The 26,513-nt window shown below is 42.7% G+C and overlaps 1 protein-coding gene across 1 annotated transcript in view; it reads left to right on the forward strand.

The window, feature by feature from the left end:
* The first annotated feature begins 2,551 nt into the window (after positions 1-2,551).
* SNX31 (sorting nexin 31) overlaps positions 2,552-26,513 on the forward strand; it is a 70,794-nt gene continuing 46,832 nt past the window's right edge. Inside the window, exons 1-4 of the mRNA XM_050800781.1 lie at positions 2,552-2,648; positions 2,747-2,821; positions 16,136-16,250; positions 20,711-20,775. Of these exons, the coding sequence (XP_050656738.1) occupies positions 2,583-2,648; positions 2,747-2,821; positions 16,136-16,250; positions 20,711-20,775 (321 nt within the window). The 5' untranslated portion in view covers positions 2,552-2,582. The remainder of the gene's footprint in view (positions 2,649-2,746; positions 2,822-16,135; positions 16,251-20,710; positions 20,776-26,513) is intronic.

The following is a 26,513-nucleotide window of genomic DNA, read 5'->3' on the forward strand; positions in this document are numbered from 1 at the left end:
TGCAGTGAGCCAAGATTGCGCCACTGCACGCCAGCGTAGGTGACTGAGCAAGACACCATCTCAAAAAAAAAAAAAAAAAAAAAAAAAATTAAAAACTTCTGAAGGGTGCACTTGTCAAGTCATGGTACAGATTTCCCCAGACACCCCTGAAAAGCAGCTTCACAGAGCACAGGCTCTAGAGGCAGACCACTTACTTCACATCCCCACTCTACCACTCACAAATTCTGCAATTCAGAACAAGTTTCTTCATTGCTCTATGCTTCAGTTTCCCCATCTGTGAAATGAGAATAACATCAGTACTTACTTCAGGCAATTGTGAGAATTAAATGACTTCATTCATGTAAAGTGTTCAGAGCAGCGCCTCCAATCGCGTAAGCTACCATTATTATACTTATCTCTTGGTTATGTATGAAGATTGTCTTGTAGTGTGGAGTCCACAGAAGGAGCTCAATAATGTTCACTGACTGAATGAAGATTGTCTTGTAGTGTGGAGTCCACAGAAGGAGCTCAATAATGTTCACTGACTGAATGACTGAATGGCTACAGCAGACGTCAGGTGTGCAAGAGGACAGTGACTTACACAGAGGCCTGTCCTGTTCCAGTTCAACTCCCGGGGGGCACTTAGTGAAAGGAAGGGAACGGCCCTGTGTGGACATCGCCATGGGGTGAAGCCAGAGTCCAGGCCATTCACTGGAGCAAGAAAGTTCCAGGAAGGCTGGGGCCACTTCTGGGTCTAACCAAAATGCTCTGCTTTGCCCTGAAGATCAGACCAGATTCCGGAGCTGCCCTGATCAGCCTTTGCCCCAAGAGGCACTCAGGAATGCCCCTGGCCTTCGTACAGGGAGGCCTTCCAGATCAGAGATGGCCTATGGGCAGGGGAAATACCCTGAGGCCCATCTATCATGGAGTGAAAATTCCCTTGAAGTGAGTAGAGTTATTAACATGATTTCATAAGAAGGAACTGCAGCTTAAAGAGTGCACTAATTTCACACCTGTAATCTCAGCACTTTGGGAGGCTGAGGTGGGTGGATCACCTGAGGTCAGGAGTTCGAGTCCAGCCTAATCAACATGGAGAAACCCTGTCTCTATTAAAAAATACAAAATTAGCCAGGTGTGGTGGCATATGCCTGTAATCCCAGCTACTCAGGAGGCTGAGGCAGGATAATCACTTGAACCCGGGAGGGAGAGGTTGTGGTGAGCTGAGATTGCACCATTGCACTCCAGCCTGGGCAACAAGAGCAAAACTCTGTCTCAAAAAAAAAAAAAAAAAAAAAAAAAAAAGAGACCACTAATTTGCCCAAGACCTCTCAGCTAGAAGCCACTAAGCCGGGACACGAATTCCTGTTGCCATTCTCTTAACTCCTATATGATATTGCCTCCCTCACTTAATGGCCCTATGTCTCGATTCCCTTTTCTATAAGACCAGAACTGTCAATCGCTCCTAGCCCAAGGTGATTGTGAAAATTAAATGACATAGCGTATGTCAGGTCCTGGCACACAGCAAGCACACAGGAGGCACAGGTGTTTGTCAGGCGTCACTTCCCCTTCCCAGACATGCAGCTCTTACCCAGAGATGACTGGCATTTGAAAGAACTTTCAATGATCCTGATGAAGTCCTGCAGTAAATGACTCAGACCCATGAAAAAAATGCCCTGTGAGCTTGGACAAGTTCCTCCTCCCCCTGGGCCTGTTTTGTCCATGGTAGGATGTCCTCTGTTTACCTGGAAGAGTTATGGGTGGATTAAGGGAGAGAGGGAAGAATAGAGTTAGCCCAGGGCTTGCTACAGAACAGGTTGGCGAGGCCTGCAACATCTCTGTGCTCATTGATCACGGCGAGGTGGGAGGATTTCTAGTCTCATTTAACTAAAATAAGAGAATTAGGAAGATTATTTTCCACAGCAACTAAAAATGAGAGACTGTTTAAAGAACTTGCACTGGGTAGTCCAGAGAACCAAGTGTTCACGTGAATGCACCTGTCTAAAAATGAGGGCTTCTCAAGGATCAAGAGAGACCCAAGCCATTTCCATTTTGGGGGGCTTCTGGTATTTAAGGGGAAAAAGCAAGATTGAAAGAATAACGCTAAAGCAGGGTTGCATATATTGCTGAATGTCTTGTGTTACATTTAACAAATGCCAATACAAAAAACTGACCAAACATAACCCTGCTAATCATAAGGCAGTTACCAGATCTATGTAATTCCAGAAATCTTAATTAGTGCACTGCAGGCAGTGTTGGCAGGTAATGGAACTCAAACTGTTTTCAAGCCCCTCGCGGGCCTGCTTGGAGAAAATGCCAACAGTGGCCGATGTCCGGGGTGGGGGTGGCCATGGATGCGCCCCAGCCCCGGTCGCCACCTATTCCGGGACCGAGCGGCGGGGCTGGATGGGGCGGGCACTGGGAGGCGGCGCGGCCCGGCCCCGGCCCCACCTGTGGATGCCCCGGGCCGGGAGAGCGGGCGCCGGGGTTCGCCCTGAGTCGCGTAACAGACCCAGCTGCGTCCGCTGCTGCCGAGCTCAGAGCTGCGCACCGCGCCGCCGCCGCGGGTCGGGTTTCCAGCGCTGCTCCCAGGCCACCGCCCAGCCATGAAGATGCATTTCTGTATCCCGGTGTCCCAGCAGCGGTCCGACGCGCTGGGGGGCCGCTACGTGGTGCGCCCAGGGCCGGGGTCAGGCTGGGCAGGGAGGGGGCCGGTGACAATGCTCACCTATCCCTCGGCTTACCCGGGACGGGGTGTCTGTGTTTGCAGCTGTACTCCGTGTACCTGGACGGGTTCCTCTTCTGCAGGGTGCGCTACAGCCAGCTGCACGATTGGAACGAACAGGTGAGCAGGTTGGAGGCGGGTACGAGCCCATCCACTGAGACAGGTGGAGAAAGTTGTCCCCCAAGCGCTCTGTTCCTCTGACTCTGGCAAGACACTGGGCCTTTCAGGGCCTCGGGCTTCCTATCGGGCTTTCTATTGTGAAACAGGGTCGTGGTAAAGATGAACTGAATTGCTTGGCATACAGTTGGATGAATGCACGCTGCGGCTCCTGGTGGCCTACAGGTGTGAGATGAGGGAACGGGGCGTAGGTGATTCTCCCAAGCCCCTCGCAGCCCGGTGATCTCCGCTAGCCCGGCCTGGCAGGGCGCTGGGGCTATGCTGAGCCCCATTTCAGTGCCCGCTGTTCCCCAGGACAATGTCTCCCTCCAAAATGAACAAACTGGGTCTAGATCAAGGCCTAGAGTCTTTGGAGTCTTGTACATGGGTATTTAATCTCCTTTGTCTCAAGAGTTTCTTAAGTTTGCCCCCTTTAAAAAGGTGTGTCACTAGTTTTGTTTTCGAATGGCCATGAGGCTTCAAGTACTGGCAGGCTGGGAACCAGGGAACATGAGTTACCAAGCTAGCTAGGATTGTTTCTCACCCTGCTGTCTCCACAGTATTTTCTCTGGGAGGCAGACTGATTTATTAGTCTGCTCTAATGGGTTTCATTGTTCTTATAAGGAGGTGTTATAAGTCTTCAAAATGGATTAGAGAAGTAAATGAAAGTTTAGACATAAGCTTTACCCTCCTCCTCCACTCTCCCATGAATAGTGCTTTTTTTGTTTGTTTGTTTTAGATTTTAGATTATAAAGAGCACATACCTAACATTAAAAACAAAAGTATAGCCCAGGCACTTTGACTCATGCTTAAATACTAATACTTCGGGAGACTGAGGCAGGAGGATTACTTGAGTCCCAGAGTTTGAGACTAGCCTGGGCAACATAGCCGAGACCTTGTCTTTATTAAAAAAAAAAAAAAAAAAAAAAAAAATAGAGAAAACAGAAAAAACTTGCCCAGAGGCAACAACTATTAATTTTTTTTTTGAGAGAGAGAGTTTTTTCAGACAGTCTCTGGGTTTCTAGTGAGTTAGATACGCCATGTTTCATTTAACCATCTTCTGTTGACCGACAGCTTAGTTTGTTTTTTCTGCTATTGAAATTGTCACTGTAGCAAGCCTTCTTGCTCACACATCATAGTGCATTGGAAAGTCCATTTTCAAGGTGAGATTAAGTATCTTTGAAGTCAACCAAGAGCAGTTGTAATGTGGTTACTAGTTAATTTGAGTGGTCTTCTTTGTGTTACTAGTGCTGTGACCCAGTAGGTCCTTTGGAACGATTGTCAAATGATTGAATGAAGAATGGCATAGATTCAGATCTCCAGAAGATAAGAAGCTACTTGTGACTGAAACACATGGGGAATTGTGAGGACCGCAGAGGCAGGGATCTCAGAGGAAGAGAAATAATGGGTGTCTTAGGCATTGGCAGGGGGAGGCAGGGTATCCTCTCCTACCCTCCTCCGTCTTCCTGCAGCTTGAGGTGGGGAAGGGAAGGGAGCAGAGCAGGAGGCAGCAAGACAGCCTGTGACTGATCAACTGCATCCTGGCTGATCGCCTCACCTCTCCTCTGGCCTTCAATTTTCTCATCAGAAATAATAAGCAAATAGGTCCTTATGGGTGTCAGCCTCACGGTTTGCTTGTGAAGATTAGGGGCCAGCTGTTCGTAGAGCCTGGTACATAATGTATGCTCAGCAAACATTTGTGGACTCAGAGGCTTCAAGCATTCCTGAATCCGGCCCTCCTTACCCAACAGACTTGGGAAAATGCTTATTTTCAGGAAAACTCAGATGAACCAAATCCTGGCAGGTCCAGAGGCAGAGGCATAGAGTGAGTAACTTTTATTCTTGATCTTCTATTTGGTAAGATATGAAGTAGAAATTGTCTGTTATTTACTATGGGGGCCTTTAAATAAATATTGAATTACCATGGCTTAGTGCCCTCAATAGGGTATACAATAGATTTTAATAAAATAGATTTTAATAAATATTTCCTATTTGTCCCAGATTTCTCAAAATCCTAAAATGGAAATTTCTTTGTCTAGTTTCCAACTTCCATATATCTTATATCAATATTTATCATTTTCCCCCTTTCTATACAAACTACTACATTTTTAAAGAAACTATTTAGATCTTAGATGGCTGGTGGTATTTATAATCAATATGAAACAATAACAAGTAGTTACTGTGTGCTGAGTTTGGTACCAAACACTTTACCTGTAATAGCTTAATTTTTACAATAGCCTTATTATAGGCTAGCATTAGAATTAGTCCAATTTAACAGATGAAGAAACTGAGGCACAATTTTCCCAAAGTCATATTGTTACTGTTGGAGGCAGGATTTGATTTCCAGAACCTGCTCTGACCTATTACATTAATGTGGTTTCTTTCTAAAGTTGATAAAATAAATCGTATTAGTAAAACAATGAGTCAAATGACTAAGTCCTAAACTAACATACTTTTACTATATTTTGGAATCGTGTAATGAAATAAAATTCCCCAACTTTATGAGTTCAGTGTAATGAATTTTGGTAAATGTATACAATTACCACCACCATGATCCAGGTTAAAAATTTTTTTTGCCTCACTCTAAAAGTCCCTTGTCCTTGAAGGAAACCAAAATATTTTATCCCAAAATGTACTATTATGACATATTTCAAGATGGCTGTGTAGAGAGCTGGAAATATCAGAATAGCTGAAAAGCTGCCTTTTGTGGGGGAGATTTGCACCCGTAGAGAGAATTTGTATTGATGCAGCCAGGCTTTCTCTGAAGTCCTCTCTTGTTCAGATTCAGGAAATAATCACGGAGAGTCTGACACCTTTAAACGTCTGAAAGAAATGTTTACCAACTATTCTCTCTGAGAGCTGCTGCCTGTGGGTTTCCTCTGTATACTAGACCACCTTTGCCAGCCAGGTCTCTCCTCTTCTTACCATGACCTGTCTTGCCACCATAACCTGATTTGCCACCATAGCCTGTTTTTGGCCATGCTCTAAGCCCTGCTTTTTTCTGTAATCTCAAGATGGTATAAAACCATCAACCATCTGGTCATTTCTTTGAGTTCTTATATTTTGGAAGACTCCCGCGCATGTTAGTGAATTTGTATGCCTTTTCTCCTATGAATCTGCCTTTTGTCAGTTGATTTTTCAGTGAAGCTTCAGAGGATGAAGGGGAAGTTTGCCCTTGGCCCCAATATTCTTTTTGCTCTCAATCCCCTTCACTCAGCCCTGACAGCAGGCCTCCAACATCCACTCTCTGTCATGAGAGCTCCAGACACAGGATTTTGTTCCAGCAAGTCCCCAGTGAGGTCAGCAGTTCAATCATCATCATCACTCTCATTTTATAGGTAAAGAGTCTGAGGCTGGGTATGGTGTTTCACACCTGCAATCCCAGCACTTTGGGAGGTTAAGGTGGGTGGACTGCCTGAGCTCGGGAGTTCAAGACCAGCCTGGGAAACATGGCAAAACCCTGTCTCTACCAAAAATACAAAAAATTAGCTAGGCAAGGTGGTGCTCCTGTAATCCCAGCTATTCAGGAGCCTAGAGTGGGAGGATTGCTTGAGCCTGGGAGGTGGAGGTTGCAGTGAGCCCAGATTGTGCCACTGCACTCCAACCTGGGTGACAGAGTGAGACCCTGTTTCAAACAAACAAACAAAAAAAAAACAGGAAGAGTCTCAGTAGGGTCGCTAGATTTAGCAAATTCAAATACAAAGTCCTCCAGTTAAATTTAAATTACAAGTCAACAACAAACAATTTTTTTTAGTATGTCCCATGCACCACTTGATACATATTTAATTGAGCATCCTGTATTTTATCTGACTACCCGAAGTCTGAGACTGAAGGGTTGGGTGACCTCTCCCAGATACTTCTCAGCTAGTTTTTATTTCTCCTATTCAGTGGAGGATGTGAAACAGCTCAGAATTCTTAATCTGATTTAACACAGAGCACTGTCAAAAACGAAATAGTAGAAAGTCCCATCTGTGCGTGTGTTTGGGGAATATGAGTTTATTTCCAGTTTATTTTCTGGGACGTTCTGCATCCTGATAGGATAGTTTTCATCTATAGAATTAACCGATTATTTGCTTAAGAAATATTTACCAAGTTTCTATTATATGCCATGCATTCTGTTAAATTACGACTATTGCTGTAGCATGTGTGATCTTCGGCTTTAAGAATTGGGCTTATATTTTGCATGTTGGATAACGAGATTGAGGGGCAGTACCTGGCACAGGTGAAGTGGCCTCTACTCCATCTCAGCCAGGGTATGTGGAGAGCTAATGCATAAAAACTGGACCTGTGTTGGCCAGGAGCAGTGGCTCACACCTGGAATCCCAGCATTTTGGGAAGCCAAGGTGGGTGGATCACTTCAGCTCAAGAGTTTGAGACCAGCCTGGGCAACATGGTAAAAGCCTGTCTCTACTAAAATACAAAAAATTAAGCCAGGTGTGGTGGCATGTGCCTATAATCCCAGCTACTTGGGAGCTACTTGGGAGGATGAGAATTGCTTGAACCCAGGAGGCACAGATTGCGGTGAGCTGAGATCTCACCACCACTGCATTCGAGGCTGGGCAACAGAGGGAGACTCCGTCTCAAAACAAAAACAAAAACAAAAAGGAAAAACTGGACCTTGGGAAGAGGTGGGTGTGTTTCCATGGGCTCTGCTGTGACCTGCACCCCCTGTCATCTTCACCTGCAGCCCTGTCTGCAGTGAGGCTCCCTCAGGCTCTGGCAGCTTGACCCTGTGTGCTCAGTGCTGCCCGTCTTCCTGCTGTGTGAACTGGCTGGCCCCAGCTTTTCCTGTGCCTTTAGATAAACAAAACCAGTTTGATTTATGCTACTGCTCTTGCCGGCACCACCCTGCCCAAATAGATTTAAAGAAATCTGTGAGGGAAGCATTAAATCAGCTCATTTCGACCAAGTTACAGATGAGGCCATCTTGTGAAAGTGATATGGGGCTCTGTGAACAGTGATATGGGACTCCATTTCTTTGTACTCTGCCAGCATCAGACATGGCAATGGGGACAAGTTGGGAAAGCTTGCAAAGGACCCGTCAGCAGGAGGGGAGGGCTGTGCAGCCTGTATGCACTGGTTCAGTTGTCCTCCCTGCCAAGTGCTGACCCAACCTGGCTGCTTCCCCTCTGACCTAACCTGATCTCCTCTTTCCCTACCCATACCTCCTGTTCCTATCAGGCTGGCTCACTCTTTGTCTCTGACTGCCTCACTTCCTCTACTGGGGATGACTCCTGGTTTTAGTCTACCTGTCAAGGGAGCAATCGTTTCTCAAAGCCCACCTCAGTCCCATCTCCTCTAGGAAGTCCCCCTTGACTGCATGAGATGCCTTTCTCTGATTGCTGTGCCACCTCATGTTTCAACCTTGTCATGTTCCTTCCTCTTTTTGTGTGTATATTGTGTCTTCCCTGATTATTTACAAGCAAAACGCAAATATTTGAATGAAGGGACAGAATGAAGGCTTGTGGGTATGGAACACCCAGCCTGGAATTCTGCCTTGGTAGTTGCTCAGCAGAGATTTGGCGGAAAAGGTGATGGTGGTGGTGATGACAGCAGTGAGAAGACTGACTCCATCTTCTGCCAGTCATTAGCTTGGATGTCCTAGTTTTAAGTCACTTCATCTCCTTGAGTCTGGGGTTGCTCCTGCTCAAGGTGGAATTTGACAGTGTTCGTGGTGCTGAGGATCTATCTACCTCGTAGTACTGTTTTGAGGAACAAATGGGATAATATGCAAGCTCTAGGCCATGCTCTTAGGGGCTAGATGCCACCACCCAGACTCTGAGCTGTGGCCCATTATCTAGTGAATTTGGGTTTTTAACTACAAGGGGACTTGGAGAGGTGGGATGAATGAGTTGACTTAGAAACAGACACCGTTTGTGTCTGTAATTCTACTTGTCCCTGGCCATCACCATTTTGGCATAGGTATGGGGGGGGTGTGGATGCAGTAAGGTGGGGGAAGTAGTTGACATTTTCAACTGACCTGTAAAGTCCTCTTCATGTTAACAGGGAGAGCTGTACGAAGAGGAAGTTGGTACAGGAGATTGTTCTGGGATTTTTTTTGTTTTTGTTTTTTGTTTTGTTTTGAGATGGAGTCTTGCTCTTTCACCTAGGCTGCAGTGAAGTGGTGCGATCTCCGCTCACTGCAACCTCCACCCCTGCCAGGTTCAAGTGATTCTCCTGCCTCAGCCTCCCGGGTACCTGGGATTACAGGTGCCCACCACCACACCTGGCTAATTTTTGTATTTTTAGTAGAGACGGGGTTTTGCCATGTTGGCCAGGCTGGTCTTGAACTCCTGACCTCAGGTGATCTGCCCGCCTCAGCCTCCCAAAGTGCTGGGATTACAGGCATGAGCCAACGCCCGGCCTGTTCTGGGGTTTATGAAAATATTTGTCAGATGACAGTCTTAAAAAAACCCCACAATACCCCAAACAAACAAAAACACCACATAATAAAAGAGCAGAAGAGGTATGTTTTCCTTTTGATCTCTTTAAATAGGTTTTTGAAAGACAGATAGGGCTGAACTGTAGTACCAGATAATTCTCAGTACGCTGGTGGTTTTGATAGCTCAACTGTGCACCGAGACCCATAGAATAGGTCATCTTTTGGTGGCGTTGAATTTGGATTTGATTGTTAACTTTTGGCACATTTAAGTACTCAGTTTCTTTTATGTTCATTGTCCCCCTTAGATCGGTATCAGAGAAGGGAGGGGAAAGATTCCTTGACAAGTCAGCTCAGGTTGTAAAAACCTGCTGGGAGGGTTTCTGCTCTGTGATAGGTATTAGAACCTTAATCCTTGTTGATTTTTCCCCAGATCTTGGCCTCAGAGCTTCCCCAAGATACTGCCTTGTAGATAGATAACTCAGGCAGCCCTGTTCATTCAAGGCTGCTGTGATTAGAACTGATTCGGGAGCATCTGCGACATTAACAAACACATGCCAATGAAGACAATTGCCTTTTCAAGATCACTTCATCAGTTAGCCAAGAAATAATTGTACACAAGAAGTCAAATTTTTGCTTCTATTTAATGGAATTAGCAGAGATGGGTGCATCAATCCCAGGTTGTTTCAGCAGCACTGCCTGGGATAACGCTCCAACTGGGATGCCTTTTGGCAGTTTCTGGAAGGGCAGAAAAATTTCCTTGAGTTTAAAAGAAACAGAATTGTCACTACAATATTTTATACTAGGTTTAATCATACTCTAGCCTGGGCCACAGGAGTCTCAAAAAAAAAAAATTATTCTAGGTTTAGATGAGAGATTGCAAACCTAAATGGCTACAGGCAAGTTTTTATATATATACATATATATAATATATAATATATAATTTTTGTTTTGTTTTGTTTTGTTTTCTTGAGACAAAGTGTCACTCCTGTGGCCCAGGCCGGAGTGCAGTGGTGTGATCTCAGCTCACTGTAGCCTTAGCATTGACGTCTCCAGCTAAGGTTATTGTCCCATCTCAACCTCCTGAGTAGCTGGGACTACAGGCACATGCTACCACACCGGGCTTAATTTTTTGTATTTTTAGTAGAGACAACATCTTGCCATGTTACCTAGGCTGGTCTTAAACTCATGGGCTCAAGCAATCTGCCTGCCTAGGCCTCCCAAAGTGCTGGGATTACAGACATGAGCCACCGCAGCCAACTGGCAAGTACTTTAAATGAGAGATGAGGATCAAGTGAACAACAGTGGAGAGTGGTGGGAATGGCTTAGGTCCCCTCACCAGACAGTTGCCTGAGTGTGAACCCATTGATTGCAGATCTCAGTTTTCAAGAGAAGCCAGAACATCAGTTTTTTTTTTTTAATAAACTTTATTTTTTGAAACAGTTTTAGTTAACAGAGAAGATAGGACAGAGGGTTTCCATATAATCCACAGTTTCCTCTATTATTAAGGTTTTATATTAATATGGTACATTCATTACAATTAACAAATCAGTATTGATACGTTCTTATTAACTACAATCTATAACTTTTCAGACGTCCTTAGTGTTTACCCAATGTCCTGTTTCTCTTCCAAGACCCCGGCCAGGGTTCCATGTTACATTGAGTTGTTAGGTCTCCTTAAGTTCCTCTTGACTGTGACAGTTTCTTAGATTTTCCTTATGTTTAATGACCTTGATAATTTTAAGGAGTACTTGTCATATATTTTGTAGAATATCCTTCTTGGAATTTGTCTTACATTTTTCACATGATTAGATGGGGGTTACGGGTTGGGGGGATGAAGACCCCAGAGATAAAGTACCACTCTAATCACATCGTATCAAGGGTACCTGCTATCATCTGACTTACACTCTTGATGTTGATCTTCTTCACCTGGGTGAGGTAGTATTTGTCAGGTTTCTCCACTGTAAAGTTCCTCTTTGTCTTCTCTTTCCATAGCGTCCTCTTTGGAAGGAAGTCACTATGTGCAGCCCACACTGAGAGTGGGGATTTATGCTCCCCCTCCTTGAGGAGTATCTATAGAAATTATCTGATATGGCCCAGCGTGGTGGCTCAGGCCTGTAATCCCAACACTTTAGGAGGCCGAGGTGGGCAGATCACTTGAGGTCAGGAGTTCAAGACCAGCCTGACCAACATGGAGAAATCCCATCTCTACTAAAAATACAAAATTAGCCAGGCGTGGTGGTGCATGCCTTTAATACCAGCTACTTGGGAGGCTAAGGCAGGAGAATCGCTTGAACCCAGGAGGCGGAGGTCGCACCATTGCACTGTGGCCTGGGCAACAAGAGCAAGACTCCATCTCCAAAAAAAAGAAAGAAAAAGAAATTATCTGATGTTCTTCTGCACAAGAGATTTGTCTAGTTGCTCCTATTTATTTAATAACAAGTCTATAAGGACTCATGGATATTCACTTTATACTTTGGGCTATATTTCACTACTACTTGGTTGGTCAAATGATTCCATCTTGGCCCATGGAAGCCTTTCATTTTGCTCCTTTGTCTCTGAGGTACTCCCATTTGTGACTTGTTTTTTTCATTTGTTTTGAATATTTCCTTACTTTCTGGAGCTACAAGATACTCCAGGCCCATCTTGTATATTTCCTGCCTCAGTCCTAGAAATCAGCCATTTCTCCATAGATCCTTGGTTGCATTTATTGTAGAATGGTATTGGAAATTAAGATCTGGGCACTAGATATGTTCATTGCTACTGGAGTGTTGTTGCATCTATGTCCTCTCAGCTGACAGAGCAAGGAAATATATGTGTGTATACTAACCCATGTATATGGACATATGAACAAATATTTCTATATGTAATCATCTGTATCTATATTAAACTAAACATGTGGTCATACTAATATATTCAACTCTACTGCATTACCACATGGATCATTCTAGCCCTTTTCCCTTATGTGTAAACTCCTACTACAACAGTTGGAAACCTGACTCCCACTATCTGCCATTCATTTACTTGTTTGATTCTGTATACACATGTAGGAGTATAGCGCTGTTAACCTATACTCCTGTGGGAAACAGCTTTATCAGCCAGAGTCCAATGCCTGTGTACAGTTAGCTTCTTTGCCTTTAGTTTACAGACTCCACTCAGTTAAAGCGACTTAGGTCAGCACTTTGTTTCTCACCACGTTCAGTGAACCGGTTTCATACATTTGTAACGTAGTTTTATCACATTCTACATTCCATCCTCAGATTCCCCCAACCTCCTAAATTATTTCTAAAAATATTTGCAAACATGAAGCTTCTGTTGTAAACTTCAGAAAACATGAAGTTCTGTTGTACTTTTGACTAATGCATAGTGTCATGCATCCACAATTCTAGTTTCATATAGACTAATTTTATTGCCCTAAAAAACTTCATGTGTTTCAGCTATTCAGTACCTCCCTGCCCCAAAACTTGGTGGCTGTTGATCTTTTTATAAAGTCTCTGTACTTTTGCCTTTTCCAGAATGTCATATAAATGAAATCATATAGTATATAGCTTTTCCAGACTGACTTCTGTCACTTAGCAATATTTATTTACGTTTCATTCATGTCTTTTGTGTTTTGATAGCTTATTTCATTTTATTTCTGAATAACATTTCATTGTGTGGATATATCACAATTTGCTTATCCATTCACAGATTGAAGGACATCTTTGTTGTTTAAGTTTTGGGGATTATGAATAAAGTTGCCATAAACATTTGGGGGTTATGAATAAAGTTGCCGTAAACATTTTGTATGGACAGTTTTCAAATCAGTTGGGTATTTATTGCTGGATTATAGAGTAAGACTATGTTTAGCTTTGTAAGAAATTGCCAAACTGTCTTTCAAAGTGGTTGTAATATTCTGTATTCTCTTCAAGATACACATTTTAAAAATTTTAAATCACACAAATAACTGCTGTTACCAAATTCCAGTTATCTAAAAATCAAACAACCAACCACCAAAAAAATGAACGAGGGGACCAGGTGTGGTGGCTCACGCCTGTAATCCCAGCATTTTGGGAGGCCAAGGCAGATGGATCACGAGGTCAGGAGCTCGAGACCATCCTGGCTAACATGGTGAAACCCCGTCTCTACTGAAAATACAAAAAAAAATTAGCCAGGTGTGGTGGTGGGTGCCTGTAGTCCTAGTTACTTGGGAGGCTGAGGCGGGAGAACGTAGTGAGCTGAGACTGCGCCACTGCACTCCAGCCTGGGTGACAGAGCGAGACTTGGTCTCAAAAAAAAAAAAAAAAAAAAAAAAAAAAAAGCATGTTTTGCCCACAGGCAGGCAGTTAATAACCGCTCCAGATGTTAGACCAATGTTTTTCAATACAACTTTTGTGCTGATGGAAATGCTATATATCTGCTTTGCCCAACTGAATAGCAAATTACAATATTTCAAGTGGCTATTAAGCATTTGAGATGTAGCTAGCAAGACTGAAGATTGAATTTAAAAATTTTATATTATTTTAATTAGGTTCAAATTTACTCACAGGTGGCTAATGCCTATCATATTAGATGGCACAGTTCTGAGTCATTGTAAGAATTTTGGGTTTCCTTGATTGAGATGAGAAGTTGAGGAGGATTTTGAGCAAGACAGTGGAATGATCTGACTGACTTTTCTTATTTTAAGAGATGATAGAGTCTTGCTCTGTTGCCCAGGCTGGAGGGCAGTGGCTATCATAGTGCATCGCAGCCTTGACCTCCTGGGCTCAAGCAACCCTCCTGCCTCAGCCTCCCAAGTAGCTGGGACTACAGGTGCGCATTACTGCACCTGGCTGACTTACATTTTAAAAGTATCACTTTAGGCTGGGTGCAGTGGCTCACACCTGTAATCCCAGCACTTTGGGAGGCCGAGGCAGCCAGATCACCTGAGGTCAGGAGTTTGAGACCAACCTGGCCAACATGGCAAAACCCCATCTCTACTAAAAATACAAGAATTAGCCAGGCGTGGTGGTGCACACCTGTAGTCCCAACTACTTGGGAGACTGAGGCAGGAGAATCGCTTGAACCCAGGAGGTGGAGGTTGCAGTGAGCCAAGATCATGCCACTGCACTCCAGCCTGGGCAGTAGAGCATGAATTTGTCTCAATAAAATAAAATAAAATTAAAATAAAGTATCACTTTAGATGCTATGTTAGGAATAGACTGAAGGAGTCATGGGTAGGAGCAGAGAGACTTGTTGGAAGTCTACTGCAATAATCTAGAAAAGAGATGACAGTGGCTTGGACCAGGGTGATGGTAGTGGGCATGGAGAGAAGTCATCAGATTCTTGACTTTTTTGAAGTTAAGGCCTATCTATGCAAGGTAAATATTTGCCAAATACTTACTGTATTTGTGACAAAGGCCATGGAATTAAAAATTCTTACTGTTTGCAGCCTCATTTTTCTTATTCCATCTTTCATTTTCTTTAAGCCACTGAGTATGGTAATAGTAAGATTTCAGCCCTCCTGCTCTAGAGGTACCATGTTAAAACCTGATTGGATTTCTGAGTGGTTTCCTTTGTCTTACTTTCAGGAGAATGATTCTGTGCCTTACCTTCAAGCTGCCACTACAAGTGTAGGGCTGGAATAAAGATGCACACTTTTCGTTCTTAATTTTAAAATAATTTTTTATGCATCCACTTTTTAGGTTCCATAAAAATAATTACTACCATGGTCATGGGTCATAGATGAGTAAGTGGGAGAGAAGGGCCTGGCTGGTTTCTACTTGGGATCATATGTCAGCATTATTGGAATTCTGTAACCAGCACTGGTCCAATAGAAACATAACGTGTGTCTCTCGGCTGGGTGCGGCGGGCTCACGCCTGTAATCTCAGCACTTTGGGAGGCAGAGGCGGGCGGATCACCTAAGGTCGAGAGTTCAAGATTAGCCTGGCCAACATGCAGAAACACTGTATCTACTAAAAATACAAAATTAGCCTGGCCTGGTGGCACATGCCTGTAATCCCAGCTACTCAGGAGGCTGAGGCAGGAGAATTGCTCGAATCCGGGAGGCGGAGGTTGCAGTAAGCCAAGATCGAGCCATTGCACTCCAACCTGGGCAACAAGAGTAAAACTCCATCTCAAAAAAAAAAAGAAAGAAAAGAAAAGAAAAGAAAGAAAGAAAGAAAGAAAGACAAGAAAGAGAGAGAAAGAAAGAAAGAAAGAAAGAAAGAAAAAGAAGGAAGAAGAGTCACTTATGTAATTTAAAATTTTCTGATAGGCACGTTAAAAAGAGTAAAAGGAAACAGATGGAATTAATTTTAATAATATATTTTATTTAATTCAATGTATCCAAAATATTATCATTTCAACATGTAATCAATATAAAAATTATCAGTGAGATATTTTACATTCTCTCTTCTTTGAAATTTGGAATGCATGTTATGCCTACAACACATCTCAATCCAAACTAGCCACGTTCAGGTGCTGATTCACCACAGGTGGCTGGTGGCTACCGCATTAGGTAACACAGCTGTAAGCATATGTCAAGTTCAGATTTGGTGGAGGTAGGGTTGAGGAATTTAATTCCCATTGTCATTGATATCACAGACACTATTGTGGAATGAATCAAGATAATATAGTATGATGTGAGCAGTGGCTAGTCTTGTAAAACAAATGAAAGATAAACATACATCTCAGCTCTACGAAACTTAGACTGGAGCTGCCGGTCTGTGATATGTCTAGTAATATCTCCAGAATATATACTGAAATAAATTCCTCCTTAAGAAAATCAAATTGTCCTCTTTTCCCGCTTTGAGCCACCAGGAAGGCTTAACTTGAAATAAAGTGCTGGGATGGGACTTGCCCTAGAGGAGGCTTTAGTAATCTCATCAACCCTGAACTGGTAGGTCACCTGCCTAACTGTGTTTCCTGGATCTTTCAGCTAAGGCGGGTCTTTGGAAATTGCCTGCCACCCTTCCCACCAAAGTACTATTTGGCAATGACCACAGCTATGGCTGATGAGAGGAGGAACCAACTGGAACAATATTTGCAAAATGGTATGTATTTGCAGGGTTTTTTAAAAAACAGATTTATTGCAATGTAAGTTATATGCCACAAAATTCACCTGCTAAAGTGCACAAGTCAATTCTTTTACAATATATTTATGTAATTAATTGTGTGACCATTACCATAATCTAATTTTAGAATATTGTCATCACCCCCGAAAGAAACCTCATACCCATTGGCAATCACATCCTCTTTCCCTCCCCCACCAGGCCCTGGCAACTACTACTGTAATTTTTATCTCTAAAGATTTGCCTATTCTAGACATTTCATATATAAGGGATCATATAATATGTGTTCTTTGTATTTGGCTTTAAAAATACTTTTTTTTTTTTTTTTTAAAGAGATGAGGTCTGGCTGGGCATGGTTTCTCACACCTGTAATCTCAGCACTTTGGGAGGCTGAGGCAGGAGGATCACTTGAGGCCAAGAGTTCAAGATCAGCCTGAGCAACATAGAGAGAACCTGTCTCTAAACAAAATTTTAAAAATTAGTCAGGTATGGTGGTGCGTGCCTATAATCCCAGCTACTCAGGAAGCTGAGGTGGGAGGATTGCTTGAGCACAGGAGGCTGAGGCTGCAGTGAGCCATGATTGCTCCACTGCACTCCAGCCTGAGTGACACAGCAAGACAGTGACTCTAAAAAAGATCAAAAACAACAACAACAAAAAAATAGATGAGGTCTCACTATGTTGCTCAGGCTGATATCAAATTCCTGGGCTCAAGTGATCCTCCTGCCTCAGCTTCCTAAAGTGTTAGGATTACAGGTGTGAGCCACCACACCCAACTTAAATGTCTCAGCAGTTATATACTTGCTGATTTTATTTTATTTTTTGAGACAGGATCTTTCCCTGTTGCCCAGGCTGGAGTGCAGTGGCACAATCATGGCTCACTATAGCCTCGATGTCCTGGGGTCAAGCAATCCTCCCACCACAGCTTCCCAAGAATCTGGGACTATATATGCAACACACCATGCCTGGCCAATTAAAAAAAATTTTTTTTTATAGAGATGGAGTCTCACTATAGCCCAGGCTGGTCTCAAACTCCTGGCCTTAAGCAATCCTCCCATGTCAGCCTCCCAAAGTGCTGGAATTACAGATATGAGCCACTGCACCCAGGTAGTATTTATTTATTTATTTATTTATTTATTTATTTATTTATGACAGAGTCTCGCTCTGTCGCCCAGGCTGGAGTGCAGTGGTATGATCTTGGCTGACTGCAACCTCTGCCTACCAGGTTCAAGTGATTCTCCTGCCTCAGCCTCTCAAGTAGCTGGGATTACAGGTGCTTGCCACCATGCTCAGCTAATTTTTGTATTTTTTTAGTAGAGATGGGGTTTCACCATGTTGGCCAGGCTGGTCTCCAGCTCCTGACCTCAAATGATCCGCCCACTTCAGCTTCCCAAAGTACTGGGATTACAGGGGTGAGCCACCATGCCTGGCCTACTTTATGTATTGATATAATAATGTTCAATGTATCAAAATCAGGAAACAACATTGATACAATGATGTTCAATGTATCAAAACCAGGAAACAATATTGATACAGTAATTTATCTAGAGACCTTATGCAAACTTCAACAATTAGGCTAGGCATGGTAGCTCATGCCTACAATTCCAGCACTTTGGGAGGTTAAGGCAGGAGGATCCCTTAAGCCCAGGAGTTCAAGGCCAGCTTGGGCAATATAACAAGACCCTGTCTGTACCAAAAAATAAAAAATAAACAAAAATTAGCTGGGTGTAGTGGCACGTGCCTGCACCTACTTGGAAGGCTGAGGTGGGAGGATTGCTTGAGCCCAGGAGTTTCAGGCTGCAGTAAACTCTTATCTTGCCACTGCAGTGCCTCCTGGGCAACAGAGAAAGACCCTGTCTCAAAAAATAAAGTCAGCAAACATAAAACTGCTGAGACATTTAGGCTGGGAGTGGTGGCTCACACCTATAATCCCAACACTCTGGGAAGCTGAGGCAGGAGGATCACTTGAGCCCAGGAATTTGAGACCAACTTGGGCAACATAGATCTCGTCTCTTTTTATTTTTATTTTAGAGTCATTGTCTTGCTGTGTAACCCAGGCTGGAGTGCGGTGGTGCAGTCACAGCTCACTGCAGTCTCGACCTCCTGAGCTATGATTTGAGCAACTGCACTCCAGCTTGGGTGACAGATGGAGACCCTGTCTCTAAAAATAAATAAATAAAGCATCACCATCTATTATACTAATGTCCTTCGTAGCTCAAGAAAAAAGATTTTCTCCTGTATGTTGACTTTTTTCTCTTAAAATATATATCTTAGAGGTCATTCTACATCAGCAGTCATAGATTTATCTCATTATTTTTCATGGCTGCATCTTTTTCTTAAACATAGTACGTAAAAATTCTAGAAGCCACCTATTTCCCATTAACTTTTTGTTTTGTTTTGTTTTTTTGTCATGGGACCATACTTCTTTTTAGACCTACTGAATGAGCTCTTTCAAAGTTCAAGTTCAAAATGTAATATCTTTTGAATTTTCATTCTCCCTTGGTTTGTTTTCTCATGTCTCAGCAAAATGCTCCGTTAATACCTGGCCTTTTTACAAGTTCTCACACTGCTTAAGGTTTTGCTTTTCCAGGACTGGTCTTTATTCTTATCAGAATGACTTGTGTACCCTCTTTGACAAGGTCAAGTAAGAAGACAGTACGGCTTCGCCTCATGACTCAGAGCACAGGTTCTAGAATCAGACCCAGTGTCAAATTCCACTTTAGTTCCTTACCAGCTGTGTGACCTTGGGCAAGATACCTACTTTCTCTGAGCCTCCGTTTTTTTTGGTCCATGAAATAGAAATAATTTACCTCAGAGTTTGTCATGAAGATTAGATAAGCTAAAATATACAAAGTTTTTAGCCTAGTACTGGTACTTAATAGTCATGCAGTAAATACCAGTTGGGTGAATACCTTTTTCAGCAGCTTTCCTCATTCCCAATAACTTATGCTGATGAATATAGCTATTCATAGTTTGACTATATGCCCCATTGCGGAAAATAATGCAAGGGCTTCCCCTCCTCCACCCTGGGCATTACCCCTCAGAAAAGACAGAATGATTTTTATAAATAGTTTCTCGTGTTGCAGGGACTTTCTCTCTTCGTTTATTTTGAAAAACATGATGTCTTTTGGGAAAGGCACAGCCTGCAATGAAGTCAGTGATAAAAAATGCTGGTAGAGGATGTTTAATGAAATTAGTAAAACAGGCCGGGCATGGTGGCACATGCCTGTAATCCCGGCAACTTGAGAGAATGAGGCAGGAAATTGCTTGAACCTGGGAGGCGGAGGTTGCAGTGAGCTGAGATCACGCCATTGCACTCCAGCCTGGGTGACAGAGCAAGACTCCGTCTCAAAAAAAAAAAAAAAAAAAAAAAAGAAAACAGTAATGAAAACAGAAGGAAGAAAGAAATTTGGCAGCATTTAGTAAGTATGTAACACAGGATATAGGAGAGGATCTGTGGCAAGGGGGGTGAACCAGGAGGAACCAGGCTGGGCCATACTTTGTGGGTTTGCAGTTCTCATGGGGGTGTGTCTGCCCCATCTGCTCTGCCCATATCTCCTGGCTATTTGTGTCAGGAGCTTTAAAACTAAGGGTGAAAATATTTTTGTTAAGTATAGAAGAATGAAATATTTTAAATCTCTCTGACTGCCTTGTCATTGGTTTTTTTTTTTTTTTTTTTTTTTTTTTTTTTTTTTTTTTTTTTTTTTGGTAACATCTTGAGAACTCCTATCATTCAAAGGGGTGCTCTTGGCTGGGCGCTGTGGCTCACACCTATAATCCCAGAATTTTGGGAGACTGAGTCAGGCAGATCACCTGAGTTTGGGCATTTGAGACTAGCCTGGCCAACATGATGAAACCCCATCTCTACTAAAAACACAAAAATTAGCCAGGCGTGGTGGCGGTTGCCTGTAACCCCAGCTACTTTGGAGGTTGAGGCAAGAGAATCACCTTAACCCAGGAGGCAGACATTGCAGTGAGCCAAGATCACATCACTACACTCCAGCCTGGGCGACTGGGTGAGACTCCAAAGAGGTGCTCTCAATCGATGTTTCTTGGTTGAATTACATTTTCAAATTACCCTGTGTCTTGTTAGTCTGGGAGTCTAGATGTAGGTTTTAAGATCTTTCTGATTCTTCATATAAACTTCATTATCATCCTGGTAAGGCAACAAAATAGATGTTGAGTAGTATGGGTGTGTATAAATAAAGTGAGATGCCTGGGAACACTGTCACCCTGGATGGGTGTCATGAGTTCCTGTTGTTAAGGCTGCCTGTAGGAGGCAACCTTTGGGGGTTTTCCTGTATTTGAAAGGTTTCAACATTCATCACTTCAGGGAGGAGACAGAGCACTGGCAAGGCATGAGCGATCTCTAGAGGACACAGCAATTAATAGGCAAGGCCCAGCCCAGCTCATGCTAACCTGGCTCACCGTCCATATTTTTCAGTAACCATGGACCCAAACGTGTTGAGAAGTGATGTCTTCGTTGAGTTTTTAAAACTGGCACAGCTGGTAAGCTTGCTCTTATTTAATGGGGCCATCATTCCTCTTCAGGACACTCTTCATGAACCATGTGTGCAGGTACACACACATGTGTGCACTGGCCACAGCCCCACAGAGCCTGGACTTGGGCAAAATATATTCATTTCAAGTCAATTGGGGGATGGTTCCTATTTTGTTCTTTTGGAGGTTTAGACTTTAGATGGAAAGTGAAGTGTGTCACTTGACCTTTGGCTCATTTTATTAAGTAGATCCCTTTTTCTGTAGCCTAAGAATCATACATCTCAAAACAGGACATGAAGAAGAGGACCTTTGAGTATAGTACAAGAACTACAGCCTTTATCATTAAGGGTTCCCGTAACATGTCTCTGACCCTGCTTCTGTAGCTGAGATTTCCAAGTGGGCCACAGTGAAGACATCAGGAAAGCAGGCCATGCCGGCTATTCCTTGTGTATTCTCTACTTCTACCTTTATTGTAAATGAATCATGGAGAAAATTCAACATAAACAGAATGACATACAGCAACTCCCTTTCCTTTGTTGATCTAAAGAATCATGGGTCACTTGCTCCCTAGGCTGAAACTGTTAAGTACATTTGTTCAGAACAACACTCATTCTAACGGCACATAAAGAAACATTGTTATGCCTGTATGTATGAGCTTGGCTGGAAAAGCTCTGAAAGAATTGACGTTCTGCAGTAATATGATACTAGTTAACTGGATCCTTAGCCAGGGGAGGGAGGAAGGATCGGATTTGCAAAAACTGGAACACATTTCATTCATTTATTTACTCATTTATAAAATAAAATCCTATTGGGTTCTCAGAAAAAGTCTCATGTAGACAGGGGTTCAAATGTGTTGGGATATTTACTGGCCCACTCAACCTGAGAAATGGCCCTAGAGCCTTCTGTTCTGTAGTGGTTCATATTTTCACATTTGCTTGATGGTTTGTATATACACATACTTTGTTATTCTTTGAAAAGTTTGTTGTGGAAGTGGTGATGATAGTAAAATTCAAATAGCACAAGTGTATACAATGAAAAGTAACTTTTCTTCCCTTATGATTCCCCTCCTCAGTGACAACTGTTGTTTATAGTCTAATAGTTTATAGTGCTCTTTTGCTATACATACATGCACATATATAAGCATGCATATATACACATACATGCACATATATATACATACATGCACACACACAACCATGTGTCACTTAACAATATGGATTCCTTCTGACAAATGCATCATTAGGCAATTTTGTTGTTGTGTGAACACCATAGAGTGTACTTACACAGACCTAGACAGTAGAGCCTACTGCCCCTAGGCTACAAACCTGTATACTACGTTACAGTACTTCATACTGTAGACAATTGTAACACCATGGTATTTCTGTATCTAGACATAGAAAAGGCATGGTAAAAATATGGTACTATCATCTTATGGGACCACTGTCATATGTGCAGTTTGCTGTTCATCAAAATGTCATTAAGGAGTGCATGACTATACACACACACACACACACACACACACACACACACACATTTTATTTTATAAACAAGCGCACACTCAACACACTTTTTGAACTTGCTTTTTAACGACTGGGTGCTGTGGCTCACGTCTGTGATCCCAGCACTTTGGGAGACTGAGGTGGGCAGATCAGCTGAGGTCAGGAGTTCGAGACCAGTCTGGCCAATGTGGTGAACCCCTGTCTCTACAAAAATAAAAATTCAGCCGGTTGTGGTGGCTCACGCCTACAATCCCAGCTACTTGGGAGGCTGAGACAGAATTGCTTGAACCCGGGAGGTGGAGGTTACAGTAAGCTGAGTTCGTGCCACTGCAATCCAGCCTGGGTGACAGAGCAAGACTCTGTCCCGAAAAAAAAATTTTTTTTAAATTGACCTTGCTGTTTAAAACCTATGTCTTGCAGATCGTTCTATATCTGCACATATGATGGTACATTGACTTTAGTGCAGTCATCTTTTGGGGGTGCATTATGGGTTTTGCTTTCCGTCATTCATGGGATCATTCAGTGTTTCTGAGCTTTGTCTTATATATCCTTGTTTGTTTGTTTTTCAGACGGAGTTTCACTCTTGTTGCCCAGGCTAGGGTGCAGTGGCATAATCTTGGCTCACCGCAACCTCCACCTTCCGGGTTCAAGTGATTCTATTGCCTCAGCCTCCCAAGTAGCTGGGATTAAAGGCATGAGCCACCACGCCCAGCTAATTTTTGTATTTTTAGTAGAGACAGGATTTTTACCATGTTGGTCAGGCTGGTCTTGAACTCCTGACCTTGTGATCTTCCTGCCTCAGCCTCCCAAAGGGCTGGGATTACAGGCATGAGCCACCCTGCCCAGCCAGTTTTGTATATCTTATTTTCCTGATAATTTGAAAGGTTTTATACCTGCTTTTAGTTCTTCAATATTTTGCCTTTGTGACTTCATACAAGAGCCTTATACCTCTAGCTGTGTTTTTCAGTGCCTCTTTTTACTTTTTCTAACACAATTTTCACTTTTGTAATGGCTTTATTTTCCTCTTCCATTTATTCCATGAACTTTGCCAGCTCACTTTTATATCTTTTTGTTATCTTATTTCTTGAGGCTTTTATCTATTCTTTGAGGTCTTCATTCAGAAACACCTTCTTTTTATTAACCCATCCATCATTTTCATCTGCTTAATGATGCAATTTTTTTGGTATATGTTTTTTGCCTTTCATTGGTCACGTTTCTTTCCTCCTTTCTTGCAGGATTTTTACATAGGTCTCTTGCCAGTTATCTTGAGGTCATCAATCAACTTTGAAAGGGGCTGCTGTTGTGAGCTAGCTGTTTGCTGACACAGTATTGGGGAGGGGTCCTGAGTTGAATTCATTGAATCTGTTGTATTTCCAGTTCTTGTTTCTTGTTTCTGAGCACTTTCTTATGAACACTCTACCCTAAGGCCTGAGTAGACTGTCTAGCAGCAAAGCTTTAAACCACAGCTCCTCATACCATGATCTAGCCTTCTAATATTTTGATTGACTAAGATCAGCATCCCCTGACCTGGTTTAGGGGTTAAGAGTTCAGGCTAAGTAGTGAGATGGCCTCGATTCAAATTTTGGCTACCCTACTTTTGATTTATATGACTTGGGTCAATTTACTTAGGCTTTTTGTGCCACAGTTTCCCCATCTGTAAAATGGGGAGAAGAGCTCCTGTCTCTTGGGGTTGCTTTGAGGATTAAATTAACTGATGCCCTAAAAACATATCATCTGGCACAATGTTAATAGATGTGAGGTAGTCACTCCTTCTGCCTCCCGGGTTCAAGCGATTCCCTGTCTCAGCCTCCCGAGTTGCTGGGACTACAGGCGCGTGCCACCACGCCCAGCTAATTTTCGTATTTTTAGTAGAGATGGGGTTTCTCCATGTTGGTCAGGCTGGTCTTGAACTTCTGACCTCAGGTGATCTACTCATCTTGGCCTTCTAAAGTGCTGGGATTATAGGCGTGAGCCACCACGCCCGGCCAAGACATAGGTTTTAAAAAGCAAAATCTTAATGCCAGTCCCTTTTCTTTCCCCAGCCATGCTGAGAGATTGCCTTTTGCAAAGATGGAGTGTCTGTATGTCTCTTCAGCATCCCTGCCACTAGGTGGTGTCCAATGGGGCCCGGAGTAGCGCTCCCAGACAGGCTGAGCACCACGTGATTAACTGCTTTCAGGCAGCTTATGCATTGCTTGAGTTCTGCAGCACTTTGAGACTTCTAATTCCCTCCTTCCTGACCAGGTTCAATTTTCACTGCCCTTGGCAGCCCTTCTGAAAACCTCAGGCTATTTGTAAGTTTCTTCAAGGATGCTTTCCTTTTCATTGTTTTCTGTCTGCCTCTAAAGAGAGGTCAGGACAGAGGTAACAGTTACTTCCCAGAGCCTTAACACGTTTTAAAATATGTGCTCTTTTTGAGTTCAATTGGGTTGAATTTAACAACTGGAGAAATCTTTTAATTTTTCAAGGAGATCAGTGCGCTTTGTTGCTATTCTGCTCTGAGGCAGAGGAATGTCTAACAGCCATGGTGCCCATCCAGGAAAATCCATATGCAGATTCACCGGGCTGAAACCTCATCACATGCAATGATGGGCCACTGTCATCTCTCTACAAGGGAAATGGGAAACATTCTTAAGAATGTTCCTCTGCCTCAGAGCAGAATAGCAACAAAGCGCATATTTTAAAACGTGTTAAGGCAGCCCATGTATTGGCAGATTTTGAGGTTTCTTTAAAATGAATGTGTTTTTGTTAGTTTTCTAGCATGAATTGTGTTTTTTCATTTCTACTGCATCATAGATCAGTACAGCAGCTGGGCCAAGCGCATGGCAAATGGCTCACACCTGTAATCCCAGAACTTTGGGGGAGAATTACTTGAGGCCAGGAGTTGAAGACCAGCCTGGGCAACATAGTGAGACTCTGTCTCTACAAAAAAAAAAAAATAATAAGAGATATTTAGATGGGGGTAGTGGCACGTGTCTATAACCCCAGCTACTCTGGAGGCAGAGGCAGGAAGATTGCTTGAGCTCAGAGCTTTGAGGCCACAGTGGGCTATGATCATCCCACTGTACTTGAGCCTGGGCAATACAGCAAGACCCTGACTTAAAACAAACAAAAAAAGATAGCAGCTTATTTAATGTTTTGTTTTTTATACAAGCCAGTTCTACCAGGTTGACTTTTCCCCACAATTGGTTTTTGTATTGCTTTTACATTTCATTAATTTTGTAAGTAATACATTAAAACATTCTAGTAAAATTCAAATATCACAAATAGAGCCAAATTGTTCTTTGATTTCCACTCTAAACTTGTTTGATCTGTTTTGTGGTTGCTTTGATCTTATCACACAAAGATCTTTTAATGCCATCAATTCTCCTCTTTATTATATTGCTCTGAAATGTTTGTTTACTTACCAAAGCAAAATGTGCTTATAGTTAGGAAAATGAAATAGATATCATGGATGGAATAAAAGTTTAAAATCTAAAAATAAAAGTGAAATAGTGCTAAAAAGGATTATAACACTCCCCTGTCCTCCAGAGGCAATGACTTTCAAATCGTACAGCCTTTTCTTCAGATATTTAAAAATATGGAGGTTAATTATATATATATATATATATATATATATCTTATTCTTCATTTTATTTTTTCTAGATACAGGATCTCACTATGTTGCCCAGGACTCCATCTCCTGGGCTCAAGTGATCCTTGCTCCTCAGCTTCCCCAGGAGCTGGGATTATAGGTATATGCCATAGCACCCAGCTATTATTCTTCAATTTTTAGACCCTATCCACTGACTGTAAGGGAGGTGAGGATTTCAGCTTTCTTATGTCACTTCTTCTATTCTTCCCTTCTTCCCAACTTTAATTTTAAAAAATTAAGTCCTTAGTCAACACCTTCCCCTTGCCCCCGCCGCATCCCCCAGCACCCCCACCAGCTGGAGTTAAAACTGAATCACTTAAAAGAAAAAAAAATATGCTTAGTTGTCTCAAAACATATGACTAACTCCTTCCGTTATATAGCAGTGCTGAAGACAGAATTTTCCCCATAGTCAAGCACATCAGGTTCTTTCCCTTGGAGATGATCTACCCAAAGTCTCTGACTTTCTGTTGTTTGCTGGTGAGTAGGAGCCGGTAGAGAAGGAGAAGTGGAAGATGGCAGTATGCAGGAGGGACCTTGATAATCAGTGGCTCCAAGTCCTTCTGGAAGGAGAACTGCACAAGGTCTGGGATCAGGTGGAGGAAGGGCACCTTTTA

This window comes from Macaca thibetana, chromosome 8 (genome assembly GCF_024542745.1).
Source record: "Macaca thibetana thibetana isolate TM-01 chromosome 8, ASM2454274v1, whole genome shotgun sequence".
Lineage (NCBI taxonomy): Eukaryota > Metazoa > Chordata > Mammalia > Primates > Cercopithecidae > Macaca > Macaca thibetana.